The sequence below is a fragment of the Rhinoderma darwinii genome, chromosome 10 (genome assembly GCF_050947455.1).
Source record: "Rhinoderma darwinii isolate aRhiDar2 chromosome 10, aRhiDar2.hap1, whole genome shotgun sequence".
In the NCBI taxonomy this organism is placed as follows: Eukaryota; Metazoa; Chordata; class Amphibia; order Anura; family Rhinodermatidae; genus Rhinoderma; species Rhinoderma darwinii.
This window is the reverse complement of record NC_134696.1, coordinates 25,242,253-25,266,528: the sequence shown is the minus strand read 5'-3', so window position 1 is coordinate 25,266,528 and position 24,276 is coordinate 25,242,253. Positions and strand designations below refer to the sequence as shown.

General features: G+C 45.4%; 2 protein-coding genes across 5 annotated transcripts in view; one reads left to right on the top strand and one right to left on the bottom strand.

Annotated features, from left to right (window-relative positions):
- CDC42 (cell division cycle 42) overlaps positions 1-19,393 on the bottom strand; it is a 47,958-nt gene extending 28,565 nt beyond the window's left edge. For 2 of the 3 annotated variants that reach the window (XM_075839546.1, XM_075839547.1), the window contains exon 1: positions 19,289-19,393. The gene's annotated coding sequence lies outside the window, so the exon portion shown is untranslated. Of the gene's footprint in view, positions 1-19,089; positions 19,188-19,288 lie in introns of those variants that run through there. The other variant, XM_075839548.1, reaches the window with a different exon arrangement.
- A 224-nt stretch (positions 19,394-19,617) lies between these two features.
- On the top strand, positions 19,618-24,276 carry AP5B1 (adaptor related protein complex 5 subunit beta 1). Of its 2 annotated transcripts, XM_075840775.1 has the most exons (4): positions 19,618-19,802; positions 20,046-20,237; positions 20,999-21,560; positions 22,665-24,276. In XM_075840775.1, the coding sequence occupies exons 2-4, from the start codon at positions 20,088-20,090 to the stop codon at positions 23,630-23,632; spliced, it is 1,680 nt and encodes a 559-aa protein (XP_075696890.1). In that variant the 5' UTR covers positions 19,618-19,802; positions 20,046-20,087; the 3' UTR covers positions 23,633-24,276. The 2 variants fall into 2 exon arrangements, with proteins under 2 accessions (XP_075696890.1, XP_075696889.1); XM_075840774.1 differs by having other exon boundaries at positions 20,999-24,276.

Sequence of the window (24,276 nt, the reverse complement as noted above, 5' to 3'; positions counted from 1 at the left end):
TGCAAGCGGATTTAAACAAACTAAGTGCTTGGGCGTCCACTTGGCAGATGAAGTTTAATGTAGATAAATGTAAAGATATGCACCTGAGTACGAACAACCTGCATGCATCATATGTCCTAGGGGGCGCTATACTGGGGGAGTCACTTGTTGAGAAGGATCTGGGTGTACTTGTAAATCATAAACTAAATAACAGCACAATGTCAATCAGCTGCTTCAAAGGCCAGCAGGATATTGTCGTGTATTAAAAGAGGCATGGACTCACGGGACAGGGATGTAATATTACCACTTTACAAAGCATTAGTGAGGCCTCATCTAGAATATGCAGTTCAGTTCTGGGCTCCGGTTCATAGAAAGGATGCCCTGGAGTTGGAAAAAATACAAAGAAGAGCAAAGAAGCTCATAACTTGCTCAAAAATGAGTTTTTCTAAATAAAAAACACTGTTATCTACATTACAGCGCTGATCAGATTATGTAGGAGATAGGGCACTTATAATCTGGTGACAGAGTCTCTTTAAGTAGCAGTATGTGAACGTCTTGTGGGTAGCGCATCAGATCCTTTGAAATCTTAAAGGGTCTGCATGAGGTTAGAAATCTCTCATGACCCTTAATGTCCTATTACACTTGCCGATATGGGCTGTGAAAACCAGCGCCGATCACGGAGACCGCGTATTGATCGGCGCTTGTTTGCTTCTTTCACAAGGAGAAATGATTGGTTGTATGGAGACTAGTGATTGTTACTACAATCGCTCAGCCCAAAATATTTCCATCATATCGGCACAGGGAGATGTTCTGGCGGCAACGATAATATTTATTGCTGCATAAACTATACGATCTGCAGGAGAACAAGATTTGCTCGTTCCGTTGCCTTGTTTACACACAGGGCAGTATTTGGGAATGAGCGTTCGCATTAATGCTCGTTTACCTGATCATTGGCCCGTATAAAAAGTGCCTTTTCGGCTGACGATACATTCAGCTAGCGGTCAGCCGAACCACCATTCAGCCGACAGCTATTCCTCCCGACTCACCTAAACAAAAGCACGTTCAATAGCCTCACCTGGCAGCATCTTATCCCCTTGCAAAAAAAAAAAAAACTTCGGGGATGTTAGAATGCAACATGCTCGACGCATATCCTAGTAATATGGCATGTACAAAGATGGAAAATACTTAGGGCTCATGCACACGGCCGTGATTTCCGGATCGGCCGGCCACGGAGTGACAGCCGCGAGCCGCCTGCAGATCACGGGCTGTGCACATGGCCGCGGCCATTATTTTCAATGAGCCCGGACCGCAGAACACGGCCGTAATAAGGCTTGCCCGCTCTTTCTGCGGTCCGGGCTCCCATGGATTTTCGGCCGCAAAAGGACGTTCGTCTGCATGGGGCCTAAGGGTATATTCAGGCGGTGCCAGGTGTTTTTTTTCTTTTGTTCATTTTTTAAATGACTGTTGTAAAAATGACATAGTTTTTTAGTGAGGCTGGGTTCACACAGTTTGACGCGGAAACCGCGCCGCAAAACTAGCCAAAAACCTGCCGAAAATGCCTCCCATTGATTTCAACGGGAGGCGGAGGGGTTTTCTCCCTGCGAGCGGTAAAACCGGCTCGCAGTAGAAAGGAGGGACATGCCCCATCTTCGCGCGGTTACGCCTCTGACCTCCCATTGACATCAATGGGAGGCAGAGAAAGCGTATTTTGCGGCGTTTAATGGCCGCGGGCGAAAAACTCAGCGAAAATCGGCGTGCAGGCAGAGGAAAATCTGCCTCAAATTTCAAAATGGAATTTTGAGGCAGATTTTCCGACTGCAAAAAACTCAGTGTGAACCCAGCCTAAAAACTCAACTTTCGACTTGAGGAAATCTCTCTTTAAAAGGGGCTGTGCAGTTTAAAAAACGAAAGAGACAAAAACATATTCATACACCCTATTAGGGAATTCTGGGTCAATATAGGGGGGTCCTCTGTTCCGGATGCTCATCTTTTGGTTAGAGAGGGGTTACATAGAGAGTCTCTCGCTCTTGGGGACTCGTACTGTATTACACAGACAACCCCTTGATATGAATGGGCACTGTGTAATGCTTAATTTCTCTTGTGGTGGCGCTGCAGGGAAATTGAACACTTACTGCCAGGTTTGCCAACAAATAGCTGATCGCTGGGATCCTGGCAGGGAGACAGTTTGTAATCTGCTTATCGTCAAGGGACACTCCTAAAAGTAGGGATTGTTCAAAGCAGGAAAACACCTTTACGGAGAACACGCATAACATCTTCCTATGTTCCAAGTACTCGGCCTACTCCCAGGTAATGTACACTCTTGCCTGTGAACTTTGCGCGTTTATATGTCATTAATTGTCAAGGTGTGACTTTCATTTTAAGAGATTTCCAACAAAAGAGAAAAAGGACAGGAGAATGGGATAAAAGTCTCCAAAGCTGAAAGCCTTGTCAGAGTTCAATACGGAAATAAGTAGAAGCCAATATAAAAGTCACTCAGCTACATAAAAAGTTTAGCCTATATCATGTTGTTGACAATAGGTGTAAAAGTTCAGAGGAAACAGTCAGTTCAGTGACAAAAAAATAAAAAAATACAGGATTCAAAGCGATCGATCAGAAAGTTGATTTATGTGGTTAGACATAGAACTTCATTTATGCCATAGCCTAGCACTATACCATCAGTGTCTGATCGCTGGGTCGGCCTACTGGGGCCCCCACAATATGTAGAATGTATCGGCGAAGCTGCATCCAAGAAAAGCCAAAGAGGCGTTCTGTGCACCGGACATTTCATTTTTCGGATGCAGTTTGGTAGCATCCAATCAGCTCTCAGCTTTCATCTATGTCCTATTTTAAACAGACAGATATGAGGACTTCATAAGCCTAGTCCAGGGTATCGTCTTAAGGAGACCATCACCACAAAACAAGAGACCAATGATTAGAAGTAGTTCAGGCTCCTATTCTCTCATAGAACATGAATGTCCAAACAACCTTCTGGGCGACCTACATTTAGATAATGACATATGGGATGCACATTCATGCTTCAGTGGCCATATATACTGTATAAGGTCTGATGCACACGACCATACGGTGGCGCGGATAGTCACCCGCATTTGCAGGCCGTGCTGCCATCATAAAGTATCGTAGCACGGTCTGTAAAATAAAAAAGTAGGACACAGCCTATCTTTTACGGAAACTTTCTACGGCTCGGACACTTTCCTGTAAATATACGGGAAGGTGTCCATCGGCCTTAAAAACGGGTCCGGATAAAATCTACAGTTGTGTGCATGGGGCCTTACGTACCACCAAGAATCTTCATTACTGAATACAATAAAGCCATGTCCATATAGACATGATATCCTACTACTACAGCAAATATTGCATCCCACCACATAACCTGCACAATACTGTATTTATTCCGGTTCACAAAGCTCCTCCAATTATTTTCTAGCCCAAATCTCTAACACTAAAATTCAATGTACGTTTTAACGGGGACACAGGTTGTGATGGTTATAAATTATGGAAAGTGCAAGTTTAACAAGAGAGTTTTCCGGGATAATACAAGTGGTCTACAGTAATGCTATTTTCTAGCGTCACAACAAACTCGTGGAAATTTCCAGGACAGAGGGGACACATAGTGAAATCAATGCCCTGTCTCTTACAACGTGCAACAAAATACCCGGAAACTAAATCAATAAGATCCTCGATGGTTTAGTATACTGGCCGACAACATAATGTAGAAACAATACTGGAATCATCAACCTGGGACATCAGTGGTCCGACTCCTCTATTTACTATAAGGGAAGGGTCACAAGGATGGAAAGTCTCATCTCTGGTCATCACAAGTGCTCAATAGCTCATCATCCACCGCGCCAGTCATTCTCTATGGGGCCAAACAACGCAAACCATTTAGAGGAGTATTCCCATCTTTTACGTTTATGGCATATCCACAGGATACGCTATAAATGTCTGATAGATTAGAGTACCACGTCTGGGACCTGCACGTCTCTCCAGAATGGGGGCCACCAACCTTGTTCCGCCTGGCAAGGTGGCTGCTAGCTGCCGCATCCAGGCAGAGTATGGGTGGAGAGGTGGCTGGGAATTAGGGAAATAGTCGAGATTGCTGTGTCAGTAGTCACTAGCCCAGGCAGAATGGGGTCGGGATTCCTATCCTGGAGATAGAGGTGTCTCCCACCTCTGGGACCCGCACCTATCAGACATTTACGACATGTCCGGTGGATAGGCCATAAATGTCTAAATTGGGAATACCACTTTAGGGCTTGTTTAGACGAACGTGTAATACGTCCGTGCAACGCGCGTGATTTTCACGCGTGTCGTACGGACCAATGTTAGTCTATGGGGCCGTGCAGACAGTCCGTGATTTTTGCGCAGCGTGAGTCCGCTGCGAAAAACTCACGACATGTCCTATATTTGTGTGTTGTTCGCGCATCACGCACCCATTGAAGTCAATGGGTGCGTGAAAACCACGCATGCCACACGGAAGCACTTCCGTGGGACGCGCGTGATTCGAGCAACAGCTGTCAAACTACGAATGTAAACAGAAAAGCACCACGTTCTGTTCGGTTTACAAACATCCAAACGGAGTGTCATAATGATGGCGGCTGCGTGAAAATCACAGAGCCGCGCATCATACGCGGCTGACACGTTAAGTGCCTTTTGCGCACGCAAAACGCTGCGTTATTTGCATACGCAGAATGCACACGCTCGTGTAAACCCGGCCTTAAGGACAACTTTACACACAAGACACTGAACACAGGTGATTTACACACAGGTTTTTATGGTAAATGGAAATGCATGCTAAAAATTCAGCAACATTTACATGTCAATAGATACCAGTCACATACAGGGATACAAGGATTGGCAAAACTGAACCGATGAGATTCCGGCCTCTTACAGGAACAAGACTCTATACGGAAAATCCCATCATGTCAGTGAAAGCTCAAAATCTCATATAGAGGGGAACTTTCTATAAATGGCTAAACAGCTAATGTTGATCTTCCTCATACAATATAAAGAGCACATGGAAGGTACGCCACAACGCTTCTGTCAACCCAAGGGTTAAAGGGGTTCTCAGCTACAGCAGTAGATACTGGATATTCATCACCCACACAGGTACAGATACACCCTCATAGTAATACACAGGGACCTTATGGATTACTTCAGCCATGAGTGGAGAAACCCTATAAACGTCTTGTTTTCCTACAATCGACTACAATGGCAATGCCCGGTACCAACACCATCGTTTATATAACTTTTTTTGGTTATTTAGAATGACAACGATACCAAGAAAGCGCAAACGAAAGACCAGAAGAAAGCAAATCCCCTGTAGAACAAGGATCTCCTAAGAGCCTGAGGACCAGAAAACTGACAAAGCAGCGCTATGTGCAGCACAAAGCAGGCGGGAAGCAGATTGCGTGTCCTCGGCTCCCTGCTCCTACACGCGCACACCCTGCAGGCTTGTCATCACAGTCATGGGTCAGCAGATGCCGCTGCTGGATCTGCCTTCGCTTGCAGCAATTACCTAATAGAAATGAATAGTGACATGTGAGTCATGGAATGATTTCCATCTGCTGCCTGCACACAGCTGAGGCAGCGATTCTACCAGCTGAACCAATTCTTAGAACACCTCAATGTTATAATTACTGGGAACGCTATGAGGAGGGGAGGAAGTGTCCTGGATTGCATAAGTTAACTTTATTTTTGCTCTAAACTTATAAGGTACCAAACAATACTAAAGAAGTAAAGCTTAGAGGATGTCAGAAGTCTACAACGGGGGAAGAGTCCATCAGCGGAGATTAAAACAAAGAGGACCTCAAAGTACCACGTCCCTATGGATCTTAATTCCATTGATCTCCAGTTTTTCCAGCTAATGTTGAAGGCCGTGCCACAGAGCTACAAAAAGCCGGACTCCAACTAATCTCCCATATTTCTTATTACGGATAGATCCTCCATAAACCACTAGATTCAGGTTAATGGATCTATATACAATGCTTTACATGGGAAAACTGATCCAGACAGGAAAATCGCGAGAGGTCGCCCGCTGGAGTCACAGCAAGTTTCTGGTCGAGAAAGTTTTCCAAATGTTGCATGAATGGGCACCTTGGTTCTCGACTTAGGACTGTCCATTTTTTTAGGAGGTTCCTGATAACCATGACGCACAATGCAGAGCGCCGGGTGGCTGCGGGACCTTCTCTAAGGGTATGTTCACACGGCGGGGGTCCGTAACGGCTGAAATTACGGGGATGTTTCAGCCTGAAAACATCCCCGTAATTTCAGCCGTACCGGCATGTGCAGGCGCTTGAACGCCGCGTCAATTACGGCCGTAATTAGCGCTGCTATTCATTGGAGTCAATGAATAGCGGCTCCAATTACGGCCAAAGAAGTGACAGGTCACTTCTTCTACGCGGGCGTCTATTTACGCGCCGTCATTTGACAGCGGCGCGTAAATATACGCCTCGTGTGAACAGACAAACGTCTGCCCATTGCTTTCAATGGGCAGATGTTTGTCAGCGCTATTGAGGCGCTATTTTCGGGCGTAATTCGGGGCAAAAACGCCCGAATTACGTCCGTAAATAGGCCGTGTGAACATACCCTAACAGACCACGTTCAGCCATACATAGTGAGCAGGTATAGGACAATCTACCGTACAGATAAAAAAAAAGGAAGATAATCAAGTCGAAACAAGTGTTTCCTGTGTCCATTTCCTCTCTGAACCACCAACTGCGTCATCGCTTCCTCTTTTACACCAAGCTGTCCCAGGTCGCAGTGCAGATTTAGACTATATAGACAAATTACTTAAAGGGGTTGTCCAGCTTAAAAAAAGGTTCCACTGTTCAGGATTTTAACTAGTTAGTGCCCACCCATAGGCGTTTTTACGGCAGCCACTAATGGGCTTTATTCTGATGCAATAGCCTTTTTACGGCATTGTATCGGAACAAAGAAATAGAGCAGGGAGCCGTTAAAACTCCCTGCTCTAAGCTGCCAGATGTAGCCGAGAGCAATCCTGCTCTAACTGGCGAGCGCCGCATCGGAGTGTTTTTTGGACAGAGGGAGCTCTCGCTCATCCCACTGGCAGCCGGCGAGAAGAAGATCGCCAAGTGTCGGTGTCTTCTATGGCAGCCGGGGTGGGGCTAATAGAGGCCTCCAGGTCTGCCCCTACGTTATGCTAGAGGCATGGCCTAGCAGATGCCTGTCTGCTTTAAACGGACAGGCACTAATACACTGCAATACAAAAGTATTGCAGTGTATTATAAAAGCAATCGCATAGTGAAGTCCCCTAGTGGGACTAGTAAAAAAGTGGGAAAAAAAAAGTTGAATGAAGTGAATTTCAAAAAAAAATTTAAAATCCACTTTTTTCCCTTACAAAATGCTTTATCAAAAAACAAAATAAAAAGTTTAAAAAAAAAAGTTACACATATTTGGTATGGCCGCGTCCATAACGACCCCAACTATAAAGTTATTACATTTAACCTCCATGGTGAACGTCGTAAAAAAATAAAATACAATTCAGAAATTGCTGTTTTCTGTGAATCCTGCCTTAAAAAAAAAAAAAAAAAGGCAAAAAGTGATCAAAAAGTCTTATCTACTTCAAAATGGTACCAATAAAAATTACAACTTGTCCCGCAAAAGAAAAGCCCTCATACAACTGCATTGGCGGAAAAATAAAAAAGTTATGGCTCTTGAAATATGCAAACACAAAAACAAATAATTTTGGAAACCGTTTTTACTGTGTAAATCTAGTAAAACATACAAAATGCACCCAAAAAAGTTATTTACATTATATGTATCCCAAAATGGTGCTATTAAATATTACAACATGTCCCGCAAAAAAAAAGGCTTATACAGCTATGTTGACGCAAAAATAGAAGAAGAGTTATAGCTTGGTCATCAAGGCCTAAAATAGGCTGGTCACCAAGGGGTAAAAACTGCCCGTAATGAGTGTTAATCATCAATACAGGAAGTTGATCGGCACTCGTTTACTTCAATGACCGTGAGGGGGTTCACATGTACAATTTCTCATTCCTCCTCTGATCCACTTTACGATCTGGATGCCAGCACAACAGACAAACGATAATTTTATGCTCGCATAAAAGGTGTGAATAATAACAAAAAAGCGTTTTATCGTTTGTCCATGCCCACGTTTGGGCATGACATGTAAACGGCCCTGTACAGGCAATGCTACCTGGGGAAATTCTGCAAATGTGCTCTCCTCGAGAAGGATGAAAACGGTCTCTCAATGAACACCCTTTTAAGAAATTCAGTAAATAGTTCGGGTCCCCCGTACAGCCTCATCTTATAGCCAAAGGAGAGAGTGGCTACAAAGATCGCTTTACTCAGGAGGACCCAGCATGTCCATACATTACACAGACAACCCATTCATTTCAATAGGAACTGTGTAATCCTACACTTCTCCTGCGGCGGCACTGCAGGGAAATCGGCAACAGTCAGACCTCCGATCGATCAGGCAATGAGGGCCTATTCTACGGATAGGCCACCAGTTTTGTCTCTCCAGAAAATCCCTTTGAAATATAATGGATGGTACAATTGTAATCTGCGATTGTGCTCAGATACTACAGGATATCAGGTGACGGGCGGTAATCCTCCCATTACATTCCTCAGGCCAGTACGCCATCATCTGTGAGACTTACAGTCATATCCTAGAGGAAGTGAGCTATTCAGAAAGTGGTGAACCTATACACAAGCTATAGGTTTTTTCACTATGTAATTGGGTGGGCACCAGCAAAACGCAAGACAAAGAATAAAAAAAAAAAAAATACGTAACTCCGGGAATTTCAAAAAGTTGTTACACGAATTGTCTCTAAAATTCAGCTAAGTTCACACACGGCAGATTTGCTGCAAGTATCCATTTCACATTAGACCAGGTTCACACATTGACCGAAAATCTGCAACAATTACTAAAAGTGCAGCAAACTATGTTTTAACGAACCCATTGACACCGTAAGGCCCCCGAGGAACGGGAAGGAAATGACGCCGAAAATCTTCATTGTATAAGGGTATGTTCACACGCAAACGCAAAATACCTCTGAAATTTCGGAGCGGTTTTCAGGTGAAAACAGCTCTTGAATTTCAGACGTTATTGCATGTACTCGCGTTTTTCGCTGTGTCTTTTACGGATGTTATCGGAGCTGTTCTTCTTTGGAGTCAATGAAAAGCGGCTCCAAAAACGTCCAAAGAAGTGTCCTGCACTTCATTGACGCGTTCGTAATTTTACGCGCCGTCTTTTGACAGTGACGCGTAAAATTACACCTCGTCTGAACAGAACACCGTAAGACCCATTGCAAGCAATGGGCAGAGGTTTGCCGACGTATTGGAGCTGTCTTTTCAGGCGTAATTCGAGGTGTAAAACACCCGAATTATGTCTGAAAATAGGCATTGTGTGAACATACCCTAACAATAGCAGCAATGTGGATGTGGAAATTTTTTTTAGAAAACAAGTACGAAAACGGAACTGCGGTGCGGATTCTCTATCTGCAGGATGTCAATTTACTTTGCGTAAAGGCTGCAGAATCTCTGGACGAAAATTACGCCGCATTTCCGTCCAGTGCGCAGGGGGCCCTAAAACATTTTTTAATTCTGGACATGCTGCAGATTTCCACAGCTGAATCAAAAGCCTCATTAGTTGCGGTTTTCTGCCATGGCTCGATCCATTGCAATGGGTGAAATCCACAGCCAAATCCAAACCAAAATGCAGATTTAGTTGCTGATTTTAGTTTAGATTTCCAGATTGGTTCAACATTGTACTGATTACGCGATGGGTTAGTGTCCTCTTGCAGGGCCCGATGTGGGCCATGTAAACGAGCACCGATCAACGAGACAGCTTGTTGATCGGTGCTCGCTTCCTTCTTTCACAAGGAGACGTGTAGGAGGACGAGCGCTCATTACTACGATCGCTCGTGCCCATACATTTCTATCATGTCAGCAGCGCGTCTCCCGGTTTACACAGGGTGATGTGTTGCCGGCAACGATAATATTTTCGGCTGCATAAACTATGCGTTTGCTCATTCATCGCATGATTGTAGCCCTGTTTACACAGGGCAATGACCTTTCCGTAAGTGCCCATTTGCCTGATAATTTGCCAGTCTAAAAGGGCCCTTACCGGCCTTGTAGCAGGCTTGGAAATTTGTGCCTGCTCTTATAATAACTGCCATTTTTCACTTCCGAGGGGCACCCGTGCTGCACCACTGGGGGACGCGTTATCACGCATCCCCCATAGACTAGAGTCTATGCAGGGGATGTGTGAAAAGCAAAAAAAATGCACACGGACTACATATACGCTCGTCTGAATGAGCCCTAACTATTCTGCCTAGGACAAGTTATCTGATAACAGTGAGACAAGCTGATATAGGTCAATGATAACTTCATTGAAGACTGAATTGTAAGGTGGAATTACACACGATCAATAAATGATGACTTTTTACAGAGTTCACCTCATGGGTTTATCATGGTCACTTTCCCATTTATCAGATTGGGACAAGGAAGTCTGGGTGATTAAAAATAGTGACAGACATTGTAGGGTTTGCTGGTGCAAGAACGGGAAGAAAGTGCTGCAGGTGTAGGAACCGGCTCGATGACTCCAAAGTGACAGTTCAGGTGTCCCAACAAGAAGAACATTCATACAGATCAAAGGAACAGAACGCCAAAAAGTGAGGAACCAGCAAGGAGTATCTAGAAGCGTTAACTTGTCTCCTGGAATTAGTCCAGCCCCGTGCTGAGACGCCTTCACTATAATAAGAGCACCTGTGCTTTGCGAGGGTCATGTATTCACGCACTCACAAAACGCATCTTTTATTTTTCAGTGGAATTGATGCACAAATCACGTACACAGCGCGCAGATGTGCATCCGTGTGCTGAGCATGGTTTTCCCGCACCCATTGACTTCAATGGGCGCATGAAAACGCACCAATATAGGACATGCAGTGAGTTTCACGCAGCGGAGTCTGCGGCATGAAAACTAACACATGTGTGAACGGCCCCATTGAAATTAATAGGTCCGTGTGCTGTGCGTGATTTCCATGCACAGCACATGGATGTTGTTCGCGCTCGTGTGAACGGGCCCTAAGTTATATGAGAAGATTTCATCAACACCACGGAGGGGGATAAATGAGCTCGTTACCAATTTCATATCTAGGAAAATCCCAGTCCAATGGGCTGATGACATCATCATCTACGTCCCCACATGCTGAATGAGATAGTAAGCAGGGAGGAAATGCCTAATATCTGCAATCTGAATTGGAAACTAGGACTGTAATAATCTGATTTTTCCAGTCACTGAGTAGTACGACCGCAGTAAATGATGGGGGGGGGGGGGGAATCAGCAGATTCACTTCATTACATTACATATTACAACTGCTACAAAGTATATTAGGAAGTTGCAGAACTTTCCTTATACAATACAGCAGCAACCCAGACACATGCCTTCAGTCAAGAGTATTGCTGGAAGCTCTGACGGAAGGGTCTGTATAGGCATACATTGGCATATACGCCATATTACATACAAATACTGCATGGTATAAGTTTTTTTTTCTCCTGAGATGCCTCTGCATAGAATAGCATACTACTCTTTTCTATACAGCAAAAAATACCAGCCAGACGGAGGCCAAAAGAACACTTTAAATCTCTGTAAGGTAAATGGAGTCCTATAAATGGGTTTGTTGTACACAATGGGAGCTTTTCCCAGGGTATATGCCTAACATAGAGCTCCCAGGTGACGTGAACCCGGCCGTAGGCTCTGTTCACATGGTGCATTTTTTTGTTGCGTTTTTAGCATGCATTGTTTTGGTTGATGAACTCCCATGAAGAGACAGGTTTATAAAAAAATAAAAAAAAATAAATGCATGCTCAAAACACAAGCATGTGAAAAGTGGTTGCACATTATAAAATTCATCTAGTGAAGTTTGGTGGAAACAAAGCGATCAACACTTTCAGCCAAAATATACCAAACATCGGCCCCCAATGAACACAGCATAGCTTCTATATAACGTACCACTATGTACCAAGATGAACTGAAGAAACAAGAATGTGCTCGAACTGAGAAGGAAAACCACAAAGAGCCAGAAAAGGTGAATTATAACAGAGACGTCCCCTGCAATGCTAAACCCAAAGCACAACATGGATGTCCTCATACGATGAGGAGCAGAGAACGTGAACACGTGCCGGAGAACGGTCAGAGCAACGGCCTCCAACACGCAGCCACTGCAGCTCACATGCTGGGAGTTGTAGTTTTTCTACAACAGGGAGACCACTGGTGTAGCTAAACCATAGTAGTTACCTAAAGATACATTCACTCGAGCGTGACAGATTTAGGTGCGTAAAAACCGTGTGTAAATTTGTCCATGTGCGTTGTGTTTCTGCATCAGTGTGCTTTGCGAGTGGCATGCGTTTTTCACGCGCTTGGAAGCACATTTTTTTCCAATGTAATTGATGCGTAAAACACGGACAGCACACCGATGTGCATCTGTGTGCGGTCTGTGGTATTCACGCACTCTCATTGACTTCAATGGGCGACTAGGTGCGTGAAAATACCCCAATATAGGACATGCAGCGAGTTTCACGCACCGGACACATGCTGTGTGAAAACTCACACGTCTGAATAGCCGCATGGGGCCGCGTGCTGTGCGTTATTTCAACGCACAGCGCACGGACAAGAATCACGCTCGTCTGAATGAGCTCTAACAAAGATTCTCAGTGAGCCGGAGACCTTTAGGTTACATTTCAGATAAGTTGAGGGACAGCACGGTATTGTGTATTATTTACGTCGTCGCCATACAAGGAGCGCCAGGATATACAATAATTAGTTCTGAAATAACAGGAAAAGGACCCACCCCACCACCGAGATTCATCATTTATTAGTGGAGGGGGTTCCCCGTGCAAACAATATATTGTGATAGTAAACTGGACGCACTTGAGTATTCCGCTTATTCCGACACATCATTCCTACTCCGATATATACAAAAAGCCAGAGGAATTGACTGGCTAGGTCAAATGCATAAAAAATAAAAATATATAAAATGGTGAGGGTAATAAAACGGCTGTAACAACCAACAAGTCATCAACCAAACCGGAGCAGATCACACGATAGAGTCAATGCTCATTCGTCGGCCGATCGCATCTTTCATGCGGCTGTAAAAATCATTGTTGTCGGCAGCACATCTCCCCACGTAAATAGGGAGACGTGCTGCAGACAACGGGGCGCGAGCTTGCTTGTACCCATACAGTACGATTGCGCCATGTAAATGGAGATAAACTAGCGCCGATCAGGAGACCTGTAGTGACTGTTTTCCCATTAGATCAGACCTGCGGCCATTATGAGGACACGTACCATTTCCACACTGCCGTCTGTCATCCTGTATTGGAATCGTTCATATCCTTTGAATGAGATCCCTGAATGTAAACACTATGTACGTCCGTTACCATCAACAGTCATAACACATGTTAGCCCAGTCTTCGATATCAATAAAATGACGTTTGGCGCCAGTAAACAATTTCAACAAGCACAGGCCTCGACAGGCACCAGCCGGTAACCCTAGGTGACTGCCCTAGATTACTCAGACATCGTTGGGAATTACGGTGCAGATATAGCCGCAGATCTCGCTCATTGCAATGAATAAAATCCGTTGTGCATCTCGACAGCATTTCCGCAACAGAAAGGACATGCTGTGAATTTGATCCGCTTTGGATCTTTTGCGCTGTAAACAAATGGACATTGTACTGTACTTTGTTCCACCAACAAATACACAACGTGTGAAAACAGCCTAAGGGCACAAAAGGGGGAGTTTAAAGGGGTTATTTGACTAATTTAAAAAAAAATCAGCACTCGTCTATTCTTCCCCCTGGTCCTGACTGTTTTTTTTTCACATGCGGCCATTGGTCACATGGTGGCCAAATGTAAACGAATACTGGGACGAAATTAGGGCAAAGTGGCGCAGTGGCCCATAGCAACCAATGATATTCTAATTTTGGAAAATTAAAGAATCAGCTTTTCCGCTTGCGATAAGTTTAGGCCAGGATCACACACAGTATTGATGAAGCTTATGCCTCAGTTTCAGCCAAACACAGAAATAGACACAAAAGAGAGGAGATGCATCCGTCATTTCTTTCCTTCATTTTGGATCCACTTCTGACTTTGGCCTAAAAAACTGCATGTGTGTGATCCTGGCCCAAGTAAAACTGCTCAAACAAAACACCAAAAAATAAACTCCTGCATCCACAAATACAAGCGTGCATGTGTATTTAGTGGGGAGAGGGAAATAAGTCGCTGCCGGACCCCTCTGGCAGCAGCTTATCTCACGTGGGAAAAAAAGGATCGGACACGTTGAAAATTAAACAAGCCCCTGACATCTGCCGCCCGAGGAAGGTCGGGACACCGCCATATACATCAGATAGTTGATTGGTTTGGCCGCTCATCTGAGGTGTATGGGGTCTATGCCTCTGCTCAGCCAGAATAGACTGAGAACAGAGAAACTGCTGGCTTTCATTTGCATGACAGATATAGAGAAGATATACTCTAGTGTACTGTACCTTTAAATGTTATTACCCAATGAACATTCACTAAGAACATGTCTTAAGACTGTCCAAAAATGAGTCACCGTCACTTAGGGCTGGGCAATTAATCGACGTCTTGCGAATTTCGGTTTTAACGATTACGGAGGACTTTATACTGTGTGGGGTGCACATATGGGGACAGTTGTGGGGGGCATTATATTATGTGGAGAGCACTATGGGGGCAATATACTCTGTGGGGGCAGTGTCATGCGGTATATTATATACAGTACTCAGGGGATGACTTAATTCAATGGCGTAGCATCCAAATGGGGGTGTGGCCTAAATAACCGTTCATTAAAGAGAACCTTTCACCTGCCCATACAAGTGTAGCTGAGTGCAGCCTGTAATAGGCCGGGCTTCACATACCCTGGGGCACTTTACACCTTTTTCCTATCTTCCTCCTTTATTTACATATTGGTGCCGTTATATTTGGCGCCACATATGTAAATAGGCCCCTTAATGGTCAATGGGGCGTTTCTAACTAAATGGCAGAGGGCGTGATCTCTTGGCTCTGACACTGTCCAATCAGCTACGGACAGTGTCAGGGCGGCCTGCGCTGTGTTCCCTCCCGTGAGAACACACACAAGGAGAGCAACAGGACCGGCCCATTATACACAATAACTTATTTATACGTCAGTAAACTCTTGCAAGTCCAAGACAAGAAAAAATTCCAATGTCAGCCCGATAAATGACTGTCACATATTCAGTGTTCAAATAACACGCACTAAGAATTATATCTGACATACAAGGCTTAAAGGTAGTTTCCTACAACAGGACATGCCATAAACCCCTGGTGGATGCGGGGCTGCCCCCGAAACCTGCACCTATCTCCAGTGAATGGGAGTTACAGAAACAGTGAGCCCGTCTATTTCCAGAACCCCGTCCTGTATCAGGTCTGTCACGTAACTACAACTCCCAGCGTGCCCTGACAGGATGTAATTGCAGTTTCATGGTTTTTTTTTCTGCACAACTACAACTATCTCACATATATCCTGACTATCAGTACACAGACAGGACATACTTAAAGGGGTTGTCCATCTGAGGCCCTTGCACACGAACGTGCCCGTAATCATGGTCCGTGACAGCCACCCGCATTTGTGGGCCGTGCTCCCATTATAAAGTATGGGAAAACTGTCTGTAAAAAGCAAAAAAATAGGACATGCCCTATCTTCTGCGAAGTCTTTCTATGGCACGGACACCTTCCGGTAAATATACGGGAAGGGGTCCGTGGGCAATAGAAGTGAATCGGTTCGTAATTACGATGGATTCTACGGTCGTGTGCATGGGGCCTTAGAAGACATTTTCATACATCCTATTAGGGAATTCAGGATCCTCATCTCTTGTCCAGAGTGGAGACGGTTACAAAGAGCGTCCATCACTCTGGAGGACCTCTCCTGTGTAACACAGACAACTCATTGGTGTACATGGGCACTGTGTAATGCTAAATTTCCCCTGTGGTGGCGCTGCAGAGAAACAACACTAACACCACAGACTGAACAGCTTAGGATAAGGCCACACGAGGCAGTGACCCAGCCGCGATGCGGCAAATAACCATACCGGCGTCATGTTCGGCACAGCGGTCCCATTGCCTGTTAAAGGACGCACGTTGTTGCGGGTAAGACTGCCCTTTACCTGCAAAATCTTGCAGCCATAAGTGTCAATTAATGTCCGCACGATTTCGCAGGTAAAGGGCCATTTTACCCAAAACCACCAACGGCCATTAACAGCCACGCCGAACATGTGCCGATGCGGTTATTGGCTGTTCTGGGTCGGTGACGCACCGTGTGGCCTTACCCTTATTGTCAAGGCACCCTTACATATTAGACGTATATGTCAGCCGAACCGAGCGAATTTAGCGGCACTGACCGACCATCTAAGGGCCAGTTCACATCAGCGTCGGCCTTCCGTTCCGGGGTTCCGTCGGAGGTTTCCGTCAGGTGTACCCCGCAACGGAAAGTGAAACTGAAACCACAGCTTCCGTTTCAGTCACCATTGATATCAATGGTGACGAACACATCGCTAATGGTTTCCGTTCGTCACCATTCCGGCAAGTTTCCGTTTTAACGACGGAATCAATAGCGGAGTCGACTGCGCTATTGATTCCGTCAAAAAAACGGAGTCTGGTAGCGACTTTACTCCTCGGCTGGACCGAGTGTGCCTGTGGCAATCGGGAGAAACAGCTTACAGCCTAATGCTAATAAATTTGCCCTGTAGTGGCTGCCCACAAATACGCTCAATATTAGCTGATCGCTGAGGGTTAAGGTGCCCGTAAAGCCGGGACAGAGCGAAAGAAATATAGAGAGAGAGGATCACCATGATGTGGATGACGCACCATAAACTGTTACATTTACAATAAGGCTGGATTCACACGACCATGTTATGTCCGTAATGGACGGACGTATTTCGGCCGCAAGTCCCGGACCGAACACAGTGCAGGGAGCCGGGCTCCTAGCATCATAGTTATGTACGATCCTAGGAGTCCCTGCCTCGCTGTGGGACAACTGTCCCGTACTGTAATCATGTTTTCAGTACGGGACAGTAGTTCCACGGAGAGGCAGGGACTCCTAGCGTCGTACATAACTATTATGCCAGGAGCCCGGCTCCCTGCAGTGTGTTCGGTCCGGGACTTGCAGCCGAAATACGTCCGTCCATTACGGACGTAACATGGTCGTGTGAATCCAGCCTAAGGCCTTATTCACACGAACGTGTATTGCGTCCTTGCTACGTGCATGAAAATCACGCGCGTCGCACGGACCTATGTTAGTGAATGGGCCGTTCAGACAGTCTGATTTTCACGCAGCGTATGTGCGCTGCATAAAACTCACGACATGTCCTATACTTGGCCGTTTTTTGCGCATCACGCACCCATTGAAGTCAATGGGTGCGTGAAAATCCTGCACGGCACACGGAAGCGTGATTCACGCTACAGTAGTAAAATAAATGAAACAAGAAAAGCACCTACTGCTTTTATGTTTGTAAACATAAAAACAGAGTGTCATCACGCTGCCATATGAGTGGAAATCACGCAGGCAAGCCCCACATACTGATGCCACACGGACCTTTTGCACGCGCAAAACACAGCGTTTTTTTGCGCACGCAAAATGGACACGTTTGTGCGAATAAGGCCTAAGAGTCATTTAAAGCGGTTTTCTGGAATATAAACATCTGAATCTTGGCCCAAAATTGCAAGATACCAAACTCTACAATATATTCACACGCCATCACTATCGATGCCATGTGTCTGCATTTTCCTGGTGTGTTCACCGGCGTGATCCGACGGCCCTGGTGAGGTCACCGCTGTGACAAGCGATCATCTGACACATCACGTAATACAGAAACCACGTCAAAATGCACAGAGCAGAATCTGTAACGGTAAGTACCGAGAAACCTCTGAGTCAAACCCCCCCCCCCCCAAACGGAGGCCTGATCTGTATATCGCAAAGTCTTATTTTGCGCCCAAATGCTTAAACCCTAGAAAGTCTTTAAATAGTTTCAAATCTGACATACATTATATGTACACGGAGCACATCCTGGCAGCTGACAAGTAACACACAGGTTGGCAGTGCCCGGCCCCATCATCAGAGGTCTGAGAAATGCCAGCGGGCGGTATACAGCAGACAATGCATAAACGTTGTAGAAATGTAATGTGTAGATGTATGGGTGGCTGGATGCAGGGTGACATAGCAGGCAGCTGCCCCTCCTCCCCCCACCAGCCTCCTCCCTGCTGCATTTCCGCCCTGCTCCCCATCCCCCTCTATAGCCTCCATCATCCCCTGCCGGATCTAATCAGCGATCACATCCTCGCCGATCATCAATAATACCAATAACAGACCAACACAGCAGTGCCGAGACAGCGCAGGCATCGTCTGCTCTCTCACACACCGCCTCCAACTGCACCCCGACACCTGCCAGACCCACTACACCCCCAAATCCACAGGGACCCGGTTCTTATGTGCAAATAATCACACACCACCACAAGGAGATCTGCCTAGTGATACAGGGACCCCAGTTGTTAATATCCATAGCACAGATTCTCTACAGACACATTGCACCCCAAGAGTCTCAATCAACACAGGGGGAAGCCCCCCTCCTTATAATCAGACCCTGAACTACATGATTTTCTTTCCCAGAGGTTCCAGCCACAATAAAACCACCCGCTGCACCCCCAAAACTATCCAGATGACACACTGCACCCCAATCCCGTGTGTCATGCTTTAGATGTGGCTCACCCTCAGTGTTATGATAAGCAGCCCCCTCTCCGCAGGAAATGGAGCGCTCTGAACAGCTCGATACCATCAGCACCCCATGTCTGGATGGTAGGGTGTTTTACCTACACCCCAAAAGAGCAACACCCCTCCCCCAGAAGGAGCATCATTACTGCCATGTACCCCTACCTCTGCACCGCCCAACACGAGAATCCCGGGTCACCACATACCCGAGCCGGGAGCCACCCCAACACCCGGAACAGAGAGCGCGGCCTAGACACACAGAAAGCCTGAGGGCGGGCGGACACACACACCGCGTCTTTATTACCCTTTCTCTGGACGAAGCCGGAGGTCCCGGGTAACACCCACTGCAGGGAGCCCCCTATACGACGCCCCTATTATGAGCTACCGGGCGGTCCCTCTTTACAAACACCGTGCCGCACCGATACCCTGTACCCAGATCTTCCCTGACGGAAGGCGAGACATATCACCCCGACTTTATCGGACCGGTAACAGCGCCCACTTACCTCACTCTCTCCCCGTCTCTCCACCGGGCGTTGGCAGATTTACACAGGGTTTCCTGGGCTGATGGGCAGGGGCAAGCTCAACGTCTTTACGTCACCGCGTTCGAATGGGCTGAGATTGCAGTATATTCAATGGAGAAGTTTCCTGTCCGCCATCTTTATTGTGGGTATACATGAACGTTTTAACCACGTTAGCATTGTCGCACGATACTGTTCTAATAATAGCTCTGTAATAATAGCTCTTTATCATCTCTATTTACGTAAAAACGTTGTATTTATCGCTGTTCTTGTAAATAAATCTATAGCAACAATGAAGTGAAAAAAGAACGATATGCCCATGTCAAAGATGGCCGACAGGGTGCGTCATTTCCGGTCAGCTGTAGGCCGCTTCCTGTTTCGCTACTTTCAGGCTGGCGTTGCGGTGGTCGCTCGTATAGGGGGAGCTATGTGCACTCAAGCGTTTACATTGCCCTGAAGGAGCCACAATCTTTATTACTGAATGGCACTGACACACCAGGTAATGCAGTGCGTATGTGTGTGTGTGTGTATATATATATATATATATATATATATATATATATATATATATATAATATAATATAATATATATGCATGAAACGGGTGTGCACTGTCTGTGGCACTGCAGCATGTGTGGAACTACAACTCCCAGCATGCCCTAACAGCATCTCGTTAATTTAAAGTTCTTCAATCTGCACACGTCAGCCATATATCTCTGATTTTCTGCAGTTTTTTCTTTCAGGATCTGATTCTGGTTTTCTGACTTGGTCGCCTCTTTAGCATCATGGCGGAGAGAAGTAACAGCAGCTGGATCAGGAATGTGGCGTCCTTCAGTTCCAATCCTAAATCCTTCTTACTAAACACGGCCGTGGAGGGTTTTGTGGACGATCTCTTAAAAGACCTTAAAAGTGAAGGTTTGAGTGAACAAACGAAGGTAGGACTGATCACATGATCTATTTAAAGGGGTTCTCCACATATACACATTGATCGTTCCCCTGATCAGCAGATTGAAGGATCCGTAGCGTCCAGCAAGTAATGTCTGACCGCTGCGATCATCACTAATCCTACTTCTCTATTGCTATCACTTCGTTCTTAGGATTGGTGGGGTCCCAGTAGTTGGGCCCCTCCACTGATCAGACATTGATGGCCTCTAATATCTAACGTGACAAAAAGTTCTGTTGCGTTCACTTACGGGGAAAGGAAGTAGCTGTCTTGCAGTTACCACAGTCAGCCATGTTATCTCTCATGTGTCTTTTTATGTCAACCAGTCACATCCCCTTAAGGGCTCATTCGGATGAGCGTAATACTCGTCTGTGTGCGTTGAAATCACTCACAGCACACGGACCTATGCAATTCAATGGGGCCATTCACACGGCATTGTTTTTCACGCAGCATGTGTCCGTTGCGTGAAACTCACATATTGGTGCGTCTTCACGTCTATGGGTGCGTGAAAACCATGGACAGCACACGGGCGACATCTGTGTTTTGTTCTTGTTTCACGCATCAAATACATTGATAAGTAGAGGAATACATTTTTACAATAAATTAAGTGCTCGCACGGACGTGAAAAGCGCGCGCCACACGCACAGGGACGAGAAATGTAGGAAAAACATTGCGTTCTTTGTTGTACGTCTGTAATCTGTATTTTATATCTAGTTGCCGCAGTGACCTATCCTCATGGCTTTTGTGTTTCAGGTTTCAATGCTGAATCTGTTTCTAGAATTTCCAACGCTTCTGTGCCCGGACCAGACATCAGGCGAGGTCACCACGGAAATCCTGCTGAATATTTTACAACAGATGTCCCCATCATTGAAGAATACAACTTTGAGATGCCACCTCCTGTTAGCAATCGAGACCGTTTTGATTACCACTGATAACTTCAATTGGAATTGCAAAACCGCACAAGAGTTAGCCTCGCTGCTCATGCACGTCGTATCGGACGTCAACGACAAGAAGCAGGGGGCAGCCAACAGGCCTCTTCGCGTTGTAGCCTGTGAATGCCTGCGAGAATTGGAAAATTGCTACCCTGGGCTCCTCTCTCAAAGACTGGAGCAGCTATACACCCTGCAACAACAGGAGGTGACCGGTGTACATCAATCGTATACCATACTGTACAGCATAGCCTTGAAGAATGCCATACAGCTCTTGGCGCAGAAAGACGGGCCGTCTCATGGTGCCCTCAAGCAAATGCTAATGAGCAACGACAGCTTCCTATGGAATGCTACAAAAGACATGAGAGAATTACGAGCTGCGTCAGGTGAGCAACTGTTCCTTCTCCCCTCCAACAATGAGACAAAAGAATTAAAATCCATCCTGGCTCTGTTATTAGAAGACTCCTATCTCTTTACATCTGTGTGCCAAAATACCCTGTTCTGGCAAATTATACAGGTGGTGGCTATGGTTCGGACCTTATCCCCGGCCATCTTTAAATCGCAGCTGGTCCGCATGTTTGGCACCAATGATATATCGTGTTTTCACAGTATATTGCAGATGAAAGCCGTGTTTACGGACAGTCTGTTCACAGCGGAGGATGAGCACTTCCTCCTGCAGAGGCTGGTGGGCATGACCCTGCACCCACTGCTCTCTACGCCAGTCAAGTTATTCTATTTAGATTGCCTATTACATTTTCCAGAAAACAGACCTCTCAATTCAAACCCCGGTGAGAACCTTCCCGTTCTGCTGACCATCCAAATGACATCTTCTCTGTTCCCCAACATCTTCAATGATTGCAGCACCATGCTCTGCAGACAGAACTTATTGAGCATGGTTTATCTTGAAAATGAAGGCTATCATGCCGAAAGGGGCATAGGATACTTATTTGAACATCTCTTGTCCCTGTATAGGATGGTGGACAAAAACGCCAACAGGGACATAACTGCCAGATTTTTCCGTGCCGCCTACCTGTTCGTGCGATTCTTTCATTTTTGCGAGAAACACATGGAGAATCTGACCACAAACCTCTTAGACCTTTACAAGAAAAATAGCACCTTAGCTCCTTATTTTATAAACTTAATCAATGAGACGCAGATCCTGCTGGAATTTCAGGCTTGGCCAATCTCTCTGTCAAAAGCTTTACAAAGGCAAATAGTAGAACTTGCCATGGATAGGTGGACCTTGAAGAACCTCCCGTGGCATCTTAAGGTTCTTTCAAGAGTAGCCCATGAGAACGCAGTTCCACAGATGTGTACAGTCCTTTTTCTTCGGAGAGTGGTGGTTCAATCTGATTTGTGTCTTAAGGGAGATTGGGGTCTGGGTAACGCTCTGTTGTCCGTGTGTAAGCAGGTCCTCCAGCATGAACATCTCGATAAAGTGTTCATGTCTTTGGCAGATCTCTTACAATATCTAATGCATCATTTTGCAGACATTGACATCCAAGACCGATCCCGATTGTATTACGTTCTCCTTACCAACGTCTCCAGTGATAAGCTTGGGAAAATTCTCAACATGTCTCCGACTGGTGGCCCAACCAAAGCAAGATCCTTGTCTTCGATTATGACAGAAAGTGAGAACTTCTCCACCTTATTGACCATTCAGAATACAGAAAAGACAATTCTCCACTTGTGTCCTGTACTTGATCCTGCAAAGATTTTACCAACTTATGCAGAAGCCTCTACAGACGAGAGTAAGGAGTCTGGATGTACTGTCGAAGAATACTTCCGACATCTTGCTGATCACCGATCGACTTTGCTTACCTTGAAGTATCAAATGACTTTCAAAGGAGATGTTGAAGAAAAGTACCAGAAATTATTCTGTATTATTCTCCAGTTTGACTTAACAGATGGGTCTTATGAACCAATAGGCGATATCGATGTTCCATGCCTCTACATTGGTCGAACAGCACCTGTGGTCACAGTCAACTTGGTCCCAAAGGACCCTCATCCATCTTACTTAGTTGTGAATGCCACATTTAGCACCCAGGACGGATTAACTTATCATACACGTCTTGATCCGCTGCCTGTAACATTCCCAGAACTATTTGTACCATTCCCTTTGCCCGCATCTTGCCAGCTGGACGCCCGCTGCCACCTGTTTGACAAGCTTTGGCATGCTTTAAACTCAGACGACCTGAAAGACCATGAAGAAAGCATATTCTGCTACAAGATGTCAGAATCATCTCTTCGTGATGTTGTGGTATTTCATTTTGCCAAGTATGTTGTGTCCCATCATGCTCATCAATACAAGATTGGTATAGTCCTTCCTCCAAGGTCCCACATATTGATGTGTGCCCAAATTCAGGATGACACCGCTCAGTTTCAGATCAGAACTGATAACTGGAAACTACTGCCGTATATGAACGCTCACCTTCTGGATGTGTCCAATAAGACGTGATCAAAGACATTGCTCCTTTGGAAAATTAAAGTGTGTGTAAATATATATATACTGATGATGGTGACTACTGCATCCGCCTCGGAGCTTTGTACCTCTGTAAGATATTTTTCTATAGAGCAGAGATTTTATTTCAAATACTGATCCATATATAAAAAGAACAAAAAACAAAAAAATCTGTAAATTATATATTTTTGATAAAATGTTTACTACGGTCATTGGATTTTTAATATGAGGAGCCTCCTGATGTAACGTATGAATGTGTTTAGTGGTCTAGCAAACAGCTGATTTTACAGGGGAAGCCGCAACCACCAAAACGTAGTATTTATATGGCGGCAATTCAGATGTATGGCCGTCTATGTAATATAGACCCTTATTCCTCATGAGAAAAGCCTTTAAGGGTAAGTCCACACGTACCAAAATTGCTGCAGATTTGCACAGGTAAAATCAGCGGCAGACTACAGTACTGGGGAGGTGGATGAGATTTTACAAATTTCATTCACAAACTTTCAACTTTTTTCTGCCGCAGAAAAATCCGCCCGTATGTGGACCTGGCCTTAAAGATTTTTTATTTTTTATTTTTGAACTCGGCAGAGACCCTATTTTATTTGGGAAAGAAAGTCACTGGTGAGTAGCGTTCCTTCCAT